General features: G+C 40.3%; 1 protein-coding gene across 16 annotated transcripts in view; it reads right to left on the bottom strand.

The window, feature by feature from the left end:
* ARID1B (AT-rich interaction domain 1B) overlaps positions 1-15,949 on the bottom strand; it is a 408,038-nt gene that overhangs the window by 45,870 nt on the left and 346,219 nt on the right. For 7 of the 16 annotated variants that reach the window (XM_048844157.2, XM_048844166.2, XM_048844169.2 and 4 more), the window contains 2 exons: positions 10,134-10,279; positions 644-753 (listed from right to left, as the gene is read on the bottom strand). In XM_048844157.2, the coding sequence (XP_048700114.2) occupies positions 644-753; positions 10,134-10,279 (256 nt within the window). Of the gene's footprint in view, positions 1-643; positions 754-10,127; positions 10,280-15,949 lie in introns of all 16 variants that reach the window. The other 9 variants (XM_048844164.2, XM_048844156.2, XM_048844161.2 and 6 more) reach the window with 3 other exon arrangements.

Here is a 15,949-nt window from a genome sequence, read left to right as displayed (position 1 = left end):
TGACCAATTCTTTTTATATATAAAATATATATATATAAACAGAGAGAGACATACAGAAAACACACACATATAGAAATATATATATATATATAAAGGTATTAAAACAACATTGTTAATTAGTATAATTTGGAAAGTTTGCTGGATGCTTGGCTAAAGTCACTAAGCCACCATGCTTACTTCAAGCTCAAATGGAATGCTAAGCATGGGTTTCCCCTTATGAAAGAAAGAAAAAAAAGCTGTTCACCTTATTTTATCAAATAAGGCAGGAAAGCAAAATATTAACGTATGTTGCTGCTGCGGAGGCGGCCAAAACAGGAAGCTATAACTGAAGGCAGAGAAAAATGGCTGCAAGTATTGAAACCAGGCAAGACCCTCCTTTCCCACCCACCTGGCTTAGCCAAATCCCCACACAACTGATTGAGTGGGTTGCTTTGCCCCCGCGAGTTAAAATGCCATAAGAACTAGTAACTTTCAGATCCACACAATGGAGGAAAAAATAAGAAAGAAAAGAAACAGAATGCACATGAATGGAAAAGGCATGCAGGAAAGAATAAAAGAGGGTAGGCCAAAACCAGAGAATGGAGGACAACATAGCGGACTTCTGCTGGGCCAAACCAACACCACGTGCAGAGGAAGGAAATACCTTTGACTTGCTCTCGGGCTGTGGGGGTCCTTCTTCTTTGCCATCTGCTTTGAGAGGAAGGGGCAGTTTGGACTCACCAGGTGTCATCATATCTGCAAGACCCATAGGTGCTAATCAAAAACAGGAGAAACAGTTTAGCATGATAGGTTTGGCTTTACAAGAAAATGCTTCCTGCTGTCAAAAACTGATGGTATATGAAGCACAGGTCTTCCACCTTCCTCTCTCCTCCTTTTATTATAGCACCTGGAAATCTGGAAGTCTCTTAGATTTAAGCAGACAAAAAAACAAAGGGGGGAAAAAAACCAACTATCACACTGCAAAATCATTTTACAAAGTATAAATAAAATTTTAATGCTGCTGGCAAGTTTGTGTCTATAACAAGATTGGGCTGGTATATAGTAAGAAGATGACAATCTTCTTTGGAAACAGTTACATCTTTCACTTTATCTAGAGCAGAACATAAGCCAAAACTGTTTGAAAAATTGATCTCTGTGTTAATGCTGGGAAAAGGGTGAAAATTCGAGTCATACTCCTGTTTGATTTGGTGGCTAGCAGACCATGTTGCTATTTCTCTCCACTATCTGCAGTTTGAACTCCATGGTTATGTGAGTTTTTTTATTTAAGGTACTAAAAGCCTTGGGGTTCCGACACATTCATCTCCCAACTACTGAATCACACATCTATAAAATCAGCTCTAAGGGGGAAATGGGCATTCAACTTTTCTCTCCTGCAGAAGCCAGGTGGGACAACAGGTGAGTACTCAGACTACATGTTCAGATAATACTTACACAGACACCTTGTTGGGGTGTTGTGAACGTTAGTTAATTTTTGTTCAGTGTTTGAAGACGCAAGTGGTAAGTATATTTTTACTGCAGCACTGCCGCTGAGTTTCTGGATTTCTAATATGAATGCAAGAAAAGATTCTGAGGTAAAAATACATACAATACGTGACAGAGCAGATTCTGAGAGATGACATGTCATCAAATCAATGCAAATAGCCAAAGAACAACTGCTAGACACTGCCTGATCACTATGTGCACAGCATTCACTAAAAATTGGGACCATCTATAAGACAACCATTTTATTTTTAGAGATTCAAGATAAGCAAAAGGGGGAAGGACAGATAAAAAGGTGCGGCAAGAAAGTGGAGGAATTAGATTTGCAAAATGTACAAATTATAAGAATTAGAAAAGCAACATTCTTTAAATAAAATAACATTAACCTGATGGTTGTTGGACCAGATTGCTTTTCTGCAAATGGCAACGCTGGCTAGTTAGCACACGCACAGCATAAAAAACTGAGGGGGGATATTGGCCGGGGACAGAAGAAGCTTTAAAAAATACTTCACAGATTGCCCACTACAAAACGATTATTGCACATATTCATGTATTACTATGTTTTAGAAAATAATTAGTTTTAATTATAGCAGTCAGAGAGCAAGCAGGACTCTGGCGAATAAGCTGGCAAGCTTTGCAGTGCTAATTTGCTAATACCTTTAGCATCACTGCAGGTTGAGATTATGGGTCTGCCAAAAAATCTACCCAACCATGTGAGTTTACAACTGTATGCTTAATATTCTGTGTGGAACTACTGGTCTTTTTCATGAGCATGTTTTCTTGTTTTTTTTTCAAAGCATATTTGTAGCCCAATCAATCCCTTAAAGACATCACAACACAGAAATCATAATTGAGACACTTTAAAAAATTACTTGCAATACTTAGAGACTTTAAGAACTGGAACAAAAAGCCTTTTTTAAATGATGCAGCTGCAGCCAAAATCTATTGAGATCAGCTAAAAACGCTGTTATTTTTATGAATGTGTGTGAAACCTCAACAAAACAACCAAGCAATATTATGCTGAGAAGCCTGTCTGTATTAAACATCTGATTTGTATGCAGTATTGCTCGTAACTCCCTTGAAAGAACAGGGCATTTTGTGACCAATATGAGTTGAGGACCAGTAACTTGACACTTTTATTTTTTTAATCCTACATATTTTTAAAATAAGTTTGTTTCCCTAAAACAACATCATCACCACCACCAAAAAACCCCCAAACAAACTAAAGAACAGAAAACCCACATTTATGTAAGAAAGCATAAAATGTGCTCCTATAATTTGGTTCCAAACTGACATAATGTTTCAGAATTTCATGTTATAGAAGCTGAAAACAGAAAGTAAACTTTTAGTTTAATACCAAACCAAACATGTTCCCAAAAATTATTTTGGAGAGGTGGAAAAATCAGCTAAGCACTAACCACATTTCTGCAGCGGAACATCATATGACTAAATCCTTCTTTTTATAAATTATTTGATATTCTTTTCTTGTAATTCTGTTTATATCAGAGGTTACTATTATGAATCCTGTTTTTGAAGGGTTATAAATTAATAGTTTAATAAAAAGACAAATGACCCAAGCCTGCAACTTACCACTGTATTAGCCATTTTTAAAATTCACTAAAAAAATCAAATAATTATTTTGGATGGTAAATTATTTTGAACTTTTCTGATTTTGTCTGCTTTGCAGTGTACTTAAAGACAATTCCACACATGCTGGTAACAGGGATTGTCAGGAGCTGAAGACAACTATGAAAAACTTTTTATTTAATAAAGTGCTCAGAAAAGTGGTTAACAATCTTTGTTCTGTGTTTATTATTGTTTCATCTACCTTGCAATGGGAACTGCAAGGGCTTTGCTATGTTCATTGTAAGACCGTCTAGTTTTCTTGTAGATTCTGTAAGTACTTCCCCATCCTCTGCTGAAATGCTGTTTCATAACTTCTTGCAAGAATACTCCCCAGTGATTTGCAACAGACATCCCTTCACTTTCTAGTGCAATGTCACACTAGGGGCATTCTTTTGACCCTTTTCCAAGCAGTGGGAGAACATCACTGTCACAAAACTCCGCTAAATTAAGACATCAACCCTTTCTATATATACACTAATAATCCTGCATGTGAAGTGCAGACCAAAAGATAAAAAGTAAAAAAGAGGATAACAGGGAAATTTGTGACTCAAAAAAAGTATTGCAGTGTTCTGTGAACAGGTTTCTAGTTCTAGCCTCTCGCTTTATTATAAGAATATAAGAGCTAGAATGATTTCGTAAAGCGAGTATGAATTAGCTATTCTACACTGAATTTAATGTACTCAAAGGTATATATGACATGAGTAAAACTGCAGCAAAGTATTCTTTTTGCTAAAGGTTGACTATCAGAAGATGGTGAAATACAGTAAGAGCAGCAATACACAAACATTGCTTTTCTCTTTATTGCTAATGCAATAACAAATCACACTCTACAAACAGAATATTTTGGCCTCTCTCTCTCTCTCTCCCTTGCGTATAGGGTTGCCAACCCTCCTGGTTTTGCCAGGAGTCTCCCAGAATCAGGCTCTATCTCCTGGAGATTACTGAAGCCAAACCAGGAGATTTTAGGCTGCTAAAAGTCCAGCAGCACAGCAGGGCTACGGCAGGCTCCCTGCCTGCCCTGGCTCTGTACCGCTTCTGGAAGCGACCGCGTGCAACCCCCGCCCTGAGCGCTGACTCCACAGCTCCCATTGGCCAGGAATGCCTGCAGGCAGGGGTAGCATGTAGAGCCCCCTGCCACATAGAGACATACCGGCCACATCCGGGAGTGGTATGGGGCCAGAGAAGGCAGGGAGCCTGCCTTAGCCCTGCTGCGCTGCCACTCTGGAGCTGCCCGAAGTAAGCGCTGCCTAGCCACAGCTCACACCCCTCACCCCCTCCTGTACCCCAACCCCCTGCTCCAGCCCTGAGCCCCCTCCTGCACACAAACTCCCTCCCAGAGCCCACACCCCCTCCTGCATCCCAACCCCCTGCCCCGGTCCTGAGTCCTCTACCGGAGCCTGCACCCCACACCCCATCCTGCACCCCAACCCCCTGGCCCAGGCTGAGCCCAGACCCCCCTCCCACACTCCGAACCCCTTGGCCCCAGCCCAGAACCCACACCCCCTCCCAGACCCCAACCCCCTGCCCGAGCCCAGTGAAAGTGAGTGAGGGTGGGGGAGAGCAAGCGATGAAGGGAGGGGGGATGGCGTGAGTGGGGCGAGGCCTTGGAGAAGGGACATGGCAGGGGTGAGGCCTTGGAGAAGAGGTGGGACAGGGGGCAGGGCAAGGGTGTTTGGGTTTGTGTGATTAGACAGTTGGCAACCCTAGCATGCACACACACTCAAGTGAATTTAGTGCTCATGTCAGATTGACAGCATTGAAATCTCAAGTACTTTTCACATCCACAGAAGAGATACAGCATGGATAGCAGCACGGCCAATGTGCCTCAAACTCTTGCCTGAGGAGACCTCACTCTACAGGTGAAATGATAACGTAGGTCCTGATAGTGCAAAGACCTGTGCATATGAGCAGCCCCAACAAATTCAATTAAACAACTCATGTAAGTAAAGTTAAGCATAAATCTTTGCAGGATTTTGGACCCTAATCTTTGTGACCATTCAATCTCTGATAAGACTACGAACTATGACTTTGGTTTCTGTGATGTGGACATCTGTCCACTAAGAACTGGCAAGACATCAGGTCATACAAGTTACAGAATGACAGTCACTACCAATATGGGCCTAGAGGTGAACAGATCCATACACTGTTACTAATTCCACAAGTCATATAGTCCTCTGAGAACTGTAATAGCTGCAGTAGTTTCAGTGTGCATACACAGGGGCTGAGTTGAAAAGTGTATCACATAGCAGGAGATGATGACCTCAGTGAAGATTTTTAAGTGACTCTGGAGCAGGGTTAAAAATCGAAAGAAGTGTCCAAAATCCTCAAAACAATCTAGTCAGAATAGGGCAAATCATTTGATAAGCTGGTGAAAATTTGGCCACAACTTTTCTAAATCTGATCACCAATTATTACCTTACAATAGGCCCCTTTATTTTTTCCTGTGGAGGAATGGAGATTATCCCTCATCCCTATGAAAAAGTGAGACCCCCTGGGAAGCTCATTTGCAATGCTGCTTTATCAGCCAGAGGAGTTACTGATGAGAAATATGAGGCGCATTTTCATTGTAAGAGATCAGAAAAATGAAAATGTAACTAATAGCAACACAGTGAAAAATAAATTCATTTTCTAAAAAATTTCTCATTTTTAATAACGTAATTGTTATCCGTATCATGCATCCGGCCAATTACAAAAATATGTATAATTTTTAACTTGACAGCGTCCCTTCAATTTCTTCAGCACAAACACCATTTTCCAGGATCTCATTTTTATAATTTGGCATTTCTGAGGTAAATAATTTACAATTAATTATAAAAGAAAGAAAATGCCAGGTCTGTGTGGGACAGAAAACTTGGGTCTGTAATGAGGGCTGTCCCTTGCAATAAGAGAGAGATGAAGTTCTGCTCAATGTTTTATGCTTCTGTGGAAGTGCAAAGGAAATCAGGCCTAGTCTACACTTAAAATTTAGGTTGACATAGCTATGGCACTTGGGGTGTGAAAAATCCACATCTGTGAGCACCGTATGTCAACCTAATCCCCAACGTAGACACAGACAGGTTGATGGAAGACATCAACCTAGCTACTGACGCTCAGGGAGGAGGTATTCCTACAGAGATGGAAAAATCCATTCTGTCACAGTAAGCTGCATCTACACTATGGGACTATACTGGCATAGCTATGGCACAGTAGCTGTGTTGCTACATGCCCTGTAGGGTAGACATGGCCTCAATGTCACTTTCTGATTCTCATGCACAAGCGCAGTGCTGAAACATTTGAGATGCAATGGCTCCATGGGACAGATTGTTCAAATAATCAATTTCCACTAGAATTTTAAAACCACATCATTAAAATATTTTGTATTGGGCTTAAGTTTTGTGCAAATTTTGTGTTATTCTTTTTTTTTAAAAAAGCAAGATATTGGGTTAATTTAACTCTAAATAGGATAATATATATATCTAAGAGAGATAAACCCGTGTGTTTCAGGATAAAAGCTGATGGGGGGAAGGGAAAAGAAAAAACTTCCTCTATGGCAGTTTGTTTCCTAATTGCCAAGGGATCCTAGCACTTTCTTCTCAAGCATCTGGTACTGTCATAGAGAGAACACTGTACTAGACAGACCACTGGTTTGATCCAGCCTGGCAATTCCTATATTCCTAAATTACTCTGTGTCAGCGGAAATTGTGAACGTGCTCTGCTTTACACACAGTGACTGCTTAAGTAACAAGATGTAGAATTGCAAAGCTATCGTCTGTGGAACTTGTGGCATCTGTTTAATTTAAAATACCAAAGAAAAAAACAGGGCTGACTGGGAATAATAAATATTAATTAATAATAAAAATCCAATCTGCAAAAACAAATATTAGGTCATACTGAGCAACAATGCAACTCTATTTTGAATAAAACCATTGCAGAAATAATCCCTAATAACATCAACACAAAATCCGGCTCTCTTGTATGGAGTAAAATCTTAAGATATGCTTGTGTTTTTTTAAAAATCCCCTCCTGCTTACTGTATTTTTTCCCTGGCATTATAGCTGAAGAAATAGCTGTCACATTCATATTCCTGCTGGCTCCATTTAAATAATTACTTGCTCACTGAAGCCTGTAACAATTTGTCACTACACAAGAGGCTTTTTTTTGGCCCTGTACGCTGCCTAAAACACATTTTAACTGCCATATTGTCTTAACTTAGCAGAACAATGGCTGAAGTGCCACTCAGCAAAGTTGGTGTCAATGGCACAGTAAATCCCATTTTCAGTCACATAACAGTCTTCATCTGTATGCTCTTTACCTCCTCAAATGCTGCACTTTAGCAAGAACAGAGCATTCTGGCAACCCCAATGTCTTCCCTTTACCCAACGCAAAGTTATCATAACTACTGCATTTAGAGCAGTTCTTATCTTGGAAATTAAACCTCTTACTTGCTTGATGTGGGTGGACTGGGGGTGGGGATATTTCAGGACATGGGAGAAATGGAGAATTCCCATTGCTCACCACCAGCATATTCTTGAATTAGGCTTCTCTTTTCTTTTCACCCTGGTCTTTACACAGTGCACATGCTCTCTTCTACTTCAATAAGCAGTACAGCACAATACACGTATGTGTGTATGCGCACATCTCGTATTTCACTTCCCATAGGGTAACCTCCCCATTAATAAGATTGGAACAAAAGAAAAACTTCATAAATGCACAAGACAAAAAAAAAGCTGATAAATGTTTAAATTATTAAAAATCCAATATTTCAGAACGCATAACACAATAAAAAGAATATGACTAGCCCATACAAAAGACTGCTAGGATAAATGGCCTTGCACTGAACAGATTTCCACTGTATGAAATAATGAATGGCTGAATTATCTGAACAAAAAAAACCCTCTGTGAATCTTCCTTTAAACTGGTTATTCCTTAGGAATACATAAATCTTCTTAGGCAGGGAACTCTGCCATCTGTTTGTTGTTGGTTATTTTTGCAGCTCTGGGGGCCAAAGAAAAAGGAGGAAAAATTACTGCCGCTAATGGCAAACCAGAATTTATAGTGTAGTTTCAATGCTCAGAAGCAATTTTATTTCAGCAAGCCAGACAAAACACATAACTACACAACCCAAATACAATATTACCTGGGACAGCTGTGGTGGGGGAAATGCAAGGCATTAACTAATGGCCTGTTCAATAGCTTTTCCCTTTTCATCCAGAATGTAAGTGTGCTGCCTGGACAAATAAACGGCTGCCTAGCCAATGTTAAGGAAAAGCTATTTTATTTTATTTTTTAAAATCTCTCTTTCTGATTCCATTTTTTTCTTCCACTAACAGAAAACATACCATGACCCCTTGAAAAACAAGTTAGCTGGGAACACCTCTGTTTAATAGTGGTCACCCTGGACATAATGCAGTACTGTGGTGTCACTGTCCATTTTCTATCTGAAATCAAGAGAGGATTGCAAGTTGAAGAGGAAAAAAACTAGAAAGGACGAGAAGGAAGAAGGAAAGAAACAGGGACGGCAGAGTTGGGAGAAAGGTATAAAAACCTAGGCTCTTGGTAAGATACAGTTCATCTTGTACTTGACATGCTGTACTGCTTAAGCAACAACAGGTAAGTCAGGTACTGTACCAGCTGAAGAGAGGAATCCCATCAACTTGCCTGACCTTTGTAACACCTCCCTAGTAACCCCACACAAACCAAAGCTTTTTCAAGAGGAGTAACTATAAATAGCAAGTGCACAGATAGAGACTCGAAGGTTTGGGCTCAAGCACGCTGAAGTTATGCTTTAGGGCGGTGATACTCAGAGCTCAGTGGTTCCGGAGCCAAATTAGCAATCAACGTTACCCAAAAGAGCCACAGTCGTGTGAATTCATTGCTTCATTTACTATGAAATAATATGCGATATAAAAATGTGTATTATTCTCACAGCAAAATGACTGACCAAGCATTATTATTTTATCAACGACAACTGGTTAATAACATAGTAAAAAATACTGAGTGGTTAATAACTTGGATTGGTTAATAATTAAATCACACAGTGTTTTAATATCAGGTGATGCAAAGCCACATTAAAGAGCCACCTGTGGCTTGGGTGCTTCAGTCTGGGTATCACGGCTTTAGGGTCATTGAAATCCTATCCAAAACTCCCTAATGTCTTGGAGAATCAAAAGGATAAACCCTTACTCAGATGTGATCTTGCAGGAATTTAGCTGTTAACTTTTCAGATATGGTGGGGAGCCTCTCAATATTGTAAACTTTAACATGTAACACAGAAGCATATTATCAACAGAGAATTACATTAATTTGGCTCCCTTTCATAGGTGCTACGGGGCATGGAAGCCACACACAGGGCAACAAATAACAGTACTAATAATAATCTTAAACTCCCATAGTGCAAGGCACGACCTGTAACACAATTTTAGCAGGTATTTCAAGTGTATCTTGTTTGCATTTGCAACTTTTTTATGACTGAATCCAATTATTTCATACAGTAAATGTCAACAAGCAAAGGAAAGAAGCACTATATAGATATACTGACTTTGCAAATACCATGTATATGGTACACATTTTCAAAAGTGACTAGTTATTGTGGGTGCCCAACTTATAGCACCCTGAAGTGGCCTGATTTTCAGAAGACAGATGCTCAGTGCTTTCTAAAAATCAGGCCCATTTTCGGTGTCTCAAGTTGGGATCTCAAAGAGTGAGGCACCCAAAATTCGTCACTTTTGAAAATGTAGGAGTCTCTCTCTCTCTGCACCTCCACATGTCCCCAAAGGTAGGCCAAGTTTGGACCCAACTCCAAATACGCTGCCATAACTTTTCAAAATCATCACATTCATGTACACACTATGTGAGAGGATTTGATTGTAGCAGAAATTTATCAAGTATTTCACCAAAAAATCTGAGCACCTCATCTCAGTGTAGAGTCAATAACATGCACTTAGCTGGTAAACTGTGTAAAGGACAATCCCTCTGCCATCATTTGAAGGCTTGTACCTTTAAAGAGATTCATGGAGGAAGGTCACTCCTGAAATGTTACCTACCATTACCTGTTGAACTGTTCACCATGTTAGGTGCCATGCTGTAAGGAGGAGCTTGTGGGTTCATCAGGCCAGAGCTGTTGTTCATCGGCTGCGTGTAGGGAGAACTGGATCCCATAATACCACTCTGATTCATGCCAGGAAAACTGCCTTGCCTATGTGAAGAGAAAGCACACGCACAGGCTCTCGTTACGTATCTATCTCACTGCGGGGTGTGTTATGGTTCGTCACAGCATTCATCTCTTAGCATTCATGGGTAGCCAAGGAAGAGGCAGGCAATTAGTTTTTTACCTGCATTGGGGGCTATTAGTGTTGAATTAGTTACTGTATAATTGGAGACAGAATTAGATCGAACGCAAACCTCCAAAAATGTACACACTTATTAATTTGAACTGATACAACATAACATCACAAAAGGAGTTATAGATTATTATCTGTTCCAAGGGAATAGAGTGATGGACTCAGAGGAGGGAGAAAGGAGAATTTGAAATTGGCATAAGAAAAGCAACTGGGACAAGTTCTGTTTAAACAATAAAGTTCTTTTGATCCTATATTAAAGCTCCTTTGTCTGTCACAAAAGCCAAACAAAACCAAACCCAAAGAAAACTTGGTGAGTGGGGCTCATTTTTAGGAAATTCACTTATTTGCTCTTATCAAAGGTGTCTTGTTTGCAGTAAGATTTTAAATCCCTGTGGTGGAGAGTGAACATTAGTTGTACATGAAAATGTATCTACTCATCCTGGGCTCTTTGAGAACCATTAATAGCCCAAAGTAGCTGCAATGGAAATTTCAAATCAAATCATGTGAATGTCCTATACTGCTGCTGCTTCTTTCCCCCAAAACCAAGATCCTGCACAACAGCAGATTTTTCTCTTGTCAGTCCTGGTGACTTTGTTCACAGGGTTACAGAATCAGTCCTTCAGTAGATGGCACCAAAAGAATGAAGGTAAAGAACCTAATTATGGACTTGATTACAGCATTGGGCACAAAACGTACACCAGGCTGCAATCCCGCAAACAGGCACGTATGTTCTTTACTGACAAAAGAAGTCTCAGTGGAACTACTCATATGCTTAAAAGTTACCCACATGTAATATACATGTTTGTATGTCTGGGATCTTAGTTTGCTCAAGAAGGTGTCCTGAATGAAGCCTTGCAAAATGATACTCCTCCACACAACAGGGACCCGTAATTTTTTTTTAAGAACAAGTAAAATAGCATTAATTTTTTTTTAATCATCATCAATCTGGTAAAGGCTAGATCGAAGATTTTGTGCCTGGGCTAGCAAATTTTCATGAACAAAAGAATTTGCTTAGTTGTGTAAATTATCAGTTTTGCAGTTCTTTACAGTAAGCACAATGCCCATTCCACTAAAAAAATAGCCCCTTTATTCCTTACATCTATACTGTAATTATGTACTATATATTGGTATACTTATGTCTGCACACACATATTGATATTCATCAGACATATATATAATATAAAACATATGCACAAGTATACTTGTATATGCGTATCGTATGTGTGAAAATACAAACCCCAAATCGAAGAGTTTCTCCATTAAACATCTCATAAATTTTATTTTGTGATTTTCAAAAAACGAAATAAAAGTTACAAACCCACCTTTAGTGATCCCTTCTAGCAGAGAGAACATTTAGCTACCTTGCATGTACCTAAAATGGCATTTTTTGGTGGCAGATTGCAGGTTTGGTACAAATGCTTTTTTCAGCATTATGTAATATTAAAAAAAACAAAAACAAAACAGAACAAACAAACCAATCCCAAAACATAAAAACAAACCTACAACCTCTGAATGACTTGACTAGCTTCAGTACTTTTTTTTTTTTTTTTGCAAAATAATGTTAGATTTCCAAGATCTTTGACAGGAATTGATCTCTTCCTTTGGGAGTGGGGTACAGAGCATTAAAGCACCATTTGGCTTATTTTTTCCAAATACGTTGTGAATTTCTTTAAAGGAGTAGAGAATGTGTTGTCTAAATAAAGCATTTTTTAAAAATCAGTTTTGTCCTTTGCTGTCACTCCTGCAAAGAGGCAAAGGATTTCTTTTGATATGAAGGAGACAACTGCCATAGAATGTCATTTCTCTGCCGTGATGATGAGCATGTGATGAGTTGTGGAGGGAATTTTTAAAAAAATGCACAGTGGGGCAAATCTCCAAGGGAAAATTATGAAGGGAAATAAAGAGTAGGACAATTTGGCAACAACTTTAAAAGAGTTCAGTGTTACAATCAAGCTTTTCTTATGTAAATATTGTAACCTTTCAAAAGAAAGCACTTCTCAAAGTTTTGGCTAAAAACTATTATATATCACAAGTATATCTGGTGGAAAAAAGCTTTTTACTTTGAATAAATGTGATCCTTATAATTAAGGGCTACAAATACTAACAAAATGGGGAAAACCTGCATGTCTCTTTCTATGGAATAATACACAAAACATGTTCTGAAAGGTTCTTTCAAGGGGTGGGATGGGAAGGAGAGACAGGAAATAAGCTTCAGAAGCCAAGTCTTTCTCATGTTTGCCATTTGCTTTTAAAGAAACAATGCAGATTTCCAACTAGCAAGCAAACAGAAAATGCTCTTGGTTCAATAATATTATAATAGTACTACAACAATACCATATCTTTTTAATAGCATCCTTCATGCCAAATTGTTTTATTAACTATGGGGCTCCAGGAAGGTGTAAGGATCCATCTGTAATGATCTGGTTGTAGGACTGGGGGTCTTAAATTGACATACAAACTATATAATGGGATCACATCAACTACCACAGTGATCAAACATGACAATTGCTAAGCAGTGCACAATAATACTATACAACAGGAAGTACAAAACTCTTTCCAGTTGAAACTGCAGGTGGGAATTAGGTAAACATAATGAGAGGTCTATCTTTGGCCATGACATTCAAAAAAACTACCAAATCTTTGAAAAAGTGCCTTGGAATCCAGAATGACCATAATGACAGTAAATGGCAAAAAGAGAGGTTACTCCCCTTGAGCAGTAACTGCAGCTCTTGGGTCCCTGAGGGTGCTCCACTTTAGGTGCACATGTGCCCCTATGACTTTGATCAGAGATTTTTGGTGGCAGTACCCATTGTGCCTGTACATGCACCCTACATATCCTCGTGCCCCATACCAAGGCTATACAGGGCTATGCAGGCAAACCACCTTCTGTTTCTTCTCTACACACTATGTTGTCTGTCATGATCTTGATGGACTTGTTTTTGAGTAGGGGAAGAAAGCGGAGGCAAGCATTTCCTGACTCTCCTTAATTCCAATTCCAACAGACTGGTGTGCAAGTGTAGTGCCCATTTACCTTGGACTGTGTGAGAACCCATATGTGCTCTGCAGCCCACGATGGAAGCGTCCAATGTTAATATGAGAATTCTGGTTGAGGAGGATTCTTGCACAAAACTTTGAATGGATTCATCCACCTGATGAGTGACTGCAGGACGTGACTGGGTACAGGTACCTGCTTGTTGACAGTGCGTTTGTTGGGTACATGAACAGTCCTAAGCTACCCCAAACACATCGAACATACAACCTGGTGTTTTGTGTAACAAAAATGCAAGATGCCATGTGTTCCAGCAGTTTCAGACATATCCTTGCTGGAACTTGTCGGCTGAGCTGCAATCTTTGTTTGAGGTTCTTTAGCACAAGGAACCCATCGAGAGGGAGATAAGCTCTGCCCTCTATCAACTCCAGAATCAAGAGAATTTGTTGTACAGGAGGTCATGACTTATTTCTCAAGATTTACCTGCCAGCCTAGACTTCAGAATAGAGAAGATGTTTGAACTGCCTATCACACCTCCTGATATGACTGACCCTTGAGAAGCCAATCATTAAAGTAGGGAAAGACAATTATTCCTAGATGATGGCAGTAGGCATCGATGACCTCCATGATTTTGAGAACATCCTTGGGGTGGATGACAGGCTAAAGGGTAGGACCAGATACTGGTAATGATTGTCACTGAAAGTGAAAAGAACAAATCTTTTGTGGGAAGGATGAATCGCTACATGGAAGAAGGTATCTTTGAGGATGAGGGTCGCACACCAGTCCCTTGATTCCAGGGAGGGAATTATAGCTGCTAGGGAGACTACCCTGAATTTCAGATGTCGGGAATCCTTATTCAATTGTCTGAGATCTAGTATTGGCCTCCAACCCCGATTTTTCTTGAGTATCAGAAAATATCTTGAATAGAACCTTTCCCCATCCGGCTATGGAAAAGGTAAATCTTCCACAGTTGATTGCATCTTCTACAGAAACCTGGACAACTGAATCCAGGAAGCCTGCCTTATCACTACTGCCGTGGAAACAGACCTGGCTCCATTGTCTGCCACATCAAATGAAGCCTGCAGTGAAGTTTTTGCCAAAAATTGACCCTCCTTTATAATGTGCTTAACTGTTCTTGAAGTTCCTGTGGTAAATGGTCAATAAAAGCATTAAACTTTTCATAGTTCAGGTAGTCATACTGAAGTGTTGCTGACAAACAGCTCTCATGACGAAAGAAGGTCCAGATGTTTCTGGTCCTTATTATAAAAGGTGGCTTTTTGGGTATGCTACCCACCCCTTTCATTGACTGCATCCATGACCAGAGAGTTTGGTGGTGGATGAGAAAATAAAAACCTTCTTGTCTGCCCTTGCCTCTTGCTCCTCAAAAGTCTCCTCTGGCACAGAATGGGAGGAGGGATGGATGGTACTGGGAAATGGGGTCTTGTGTATTTCCTGTGGGACTGAGTTGAGGTCCCTCAAAACTGCTGGCAGTACATTGCCCATGTATCCCAATAAGGCCAATGAGGGAAATCATAAGGCATGGGGGGAAACTAATGCTGGGCATCCCAAGTGTTGGAAGGCAGAGATCTGGTGTCCTGCCCCTGTTGAATTTGCAACGGGGAATAACATCTCCTGGAACAAATTGGGCATCCTTGAACAGAAAGTTCAGAGTCTGAGTAAGTATGCTCCTCCACATATTGTATTAAAGGTGACAACCCCTCCTCATGGATCACCAAAGGTGGAGAAGAGGTAGGTCCCCTAGACACATGTGCAGTCAGTGACCCAGTCAACCTTGGTACTGAGAGACATCCAGGGGTTACAAGGAGTGGAGACTCAGACTCATTCAGTACCATAAGGTGTTTCGAGTACCAGAATTTCTGCAGTACCAGAAGCACAAGAGAACTCAGAACTGGCACTGATAGTGCTGCAGAGGCCATTATACAAGGTGCTGATGTTGGTATCTAGGGAGTCAAGGATTCCACTGAAGCTGATCCCTTGCAGTAGCAGTCTTCAGTACTGAGCCCTTTACCACTGATGTATTGGACGCAGCTGAAATCTTAACATGCTTCATGGTACGCATTGTATTCAGAGTCTCACTAGCACATGTCTCGGAGCATGAGGCCCCTGGTGACCAGAACTTCTTTGATGAGGAACTCTCTTTTGTTTTGCTCCTCTTCTCTCCTTCCTTATCTCCTTCCTTGGACTAGAAAGCTCTTGGCACTGGTGGTGTGCTTATCTGTACCTCAGTCAAGGAGAGTGTTGGAGACTGGGGTTTCAGTGCCATTTTCTCCTTGGAAGCTCTCCGTGCTAATGATCTCAATGATGACGGGGCACTGACAGACATTGGGGGTTCTCTGTACCTGCGCCTGAAGCTGGGTTTAAAGCCTGCTCCATCATTAATAGTCTGTACTTAATTTCCCTTTTTTTATGGGATCCTCCCTTAAAAGAAAAGCATAAGAACATGAGAGTCTCCCAAGAAATGAATGCAGTGGAAGTGCCTGTCACTAACACGGATTGCTTACTGACAAGAGAGGCA

This window comes from Caretta caretta, chromosome 3 (genome assembly GCF_965140235.1).
Source record: "Caretta caretta isolate rCarCar2 chromosome 3, rCarCar1.hap1, whole genome shotgun sequence".
Taxonomy (NCBI): Eukaryota; Metazoa; Chordata; order Testudines; family Cheloniidae; genus Caretta; species Caretta caretta.
The sequence above is the reverse complement of the archived record's forward strand: the minus strand, read 5'-3'. Positions and strand labels throughout refer to the sequence as shown.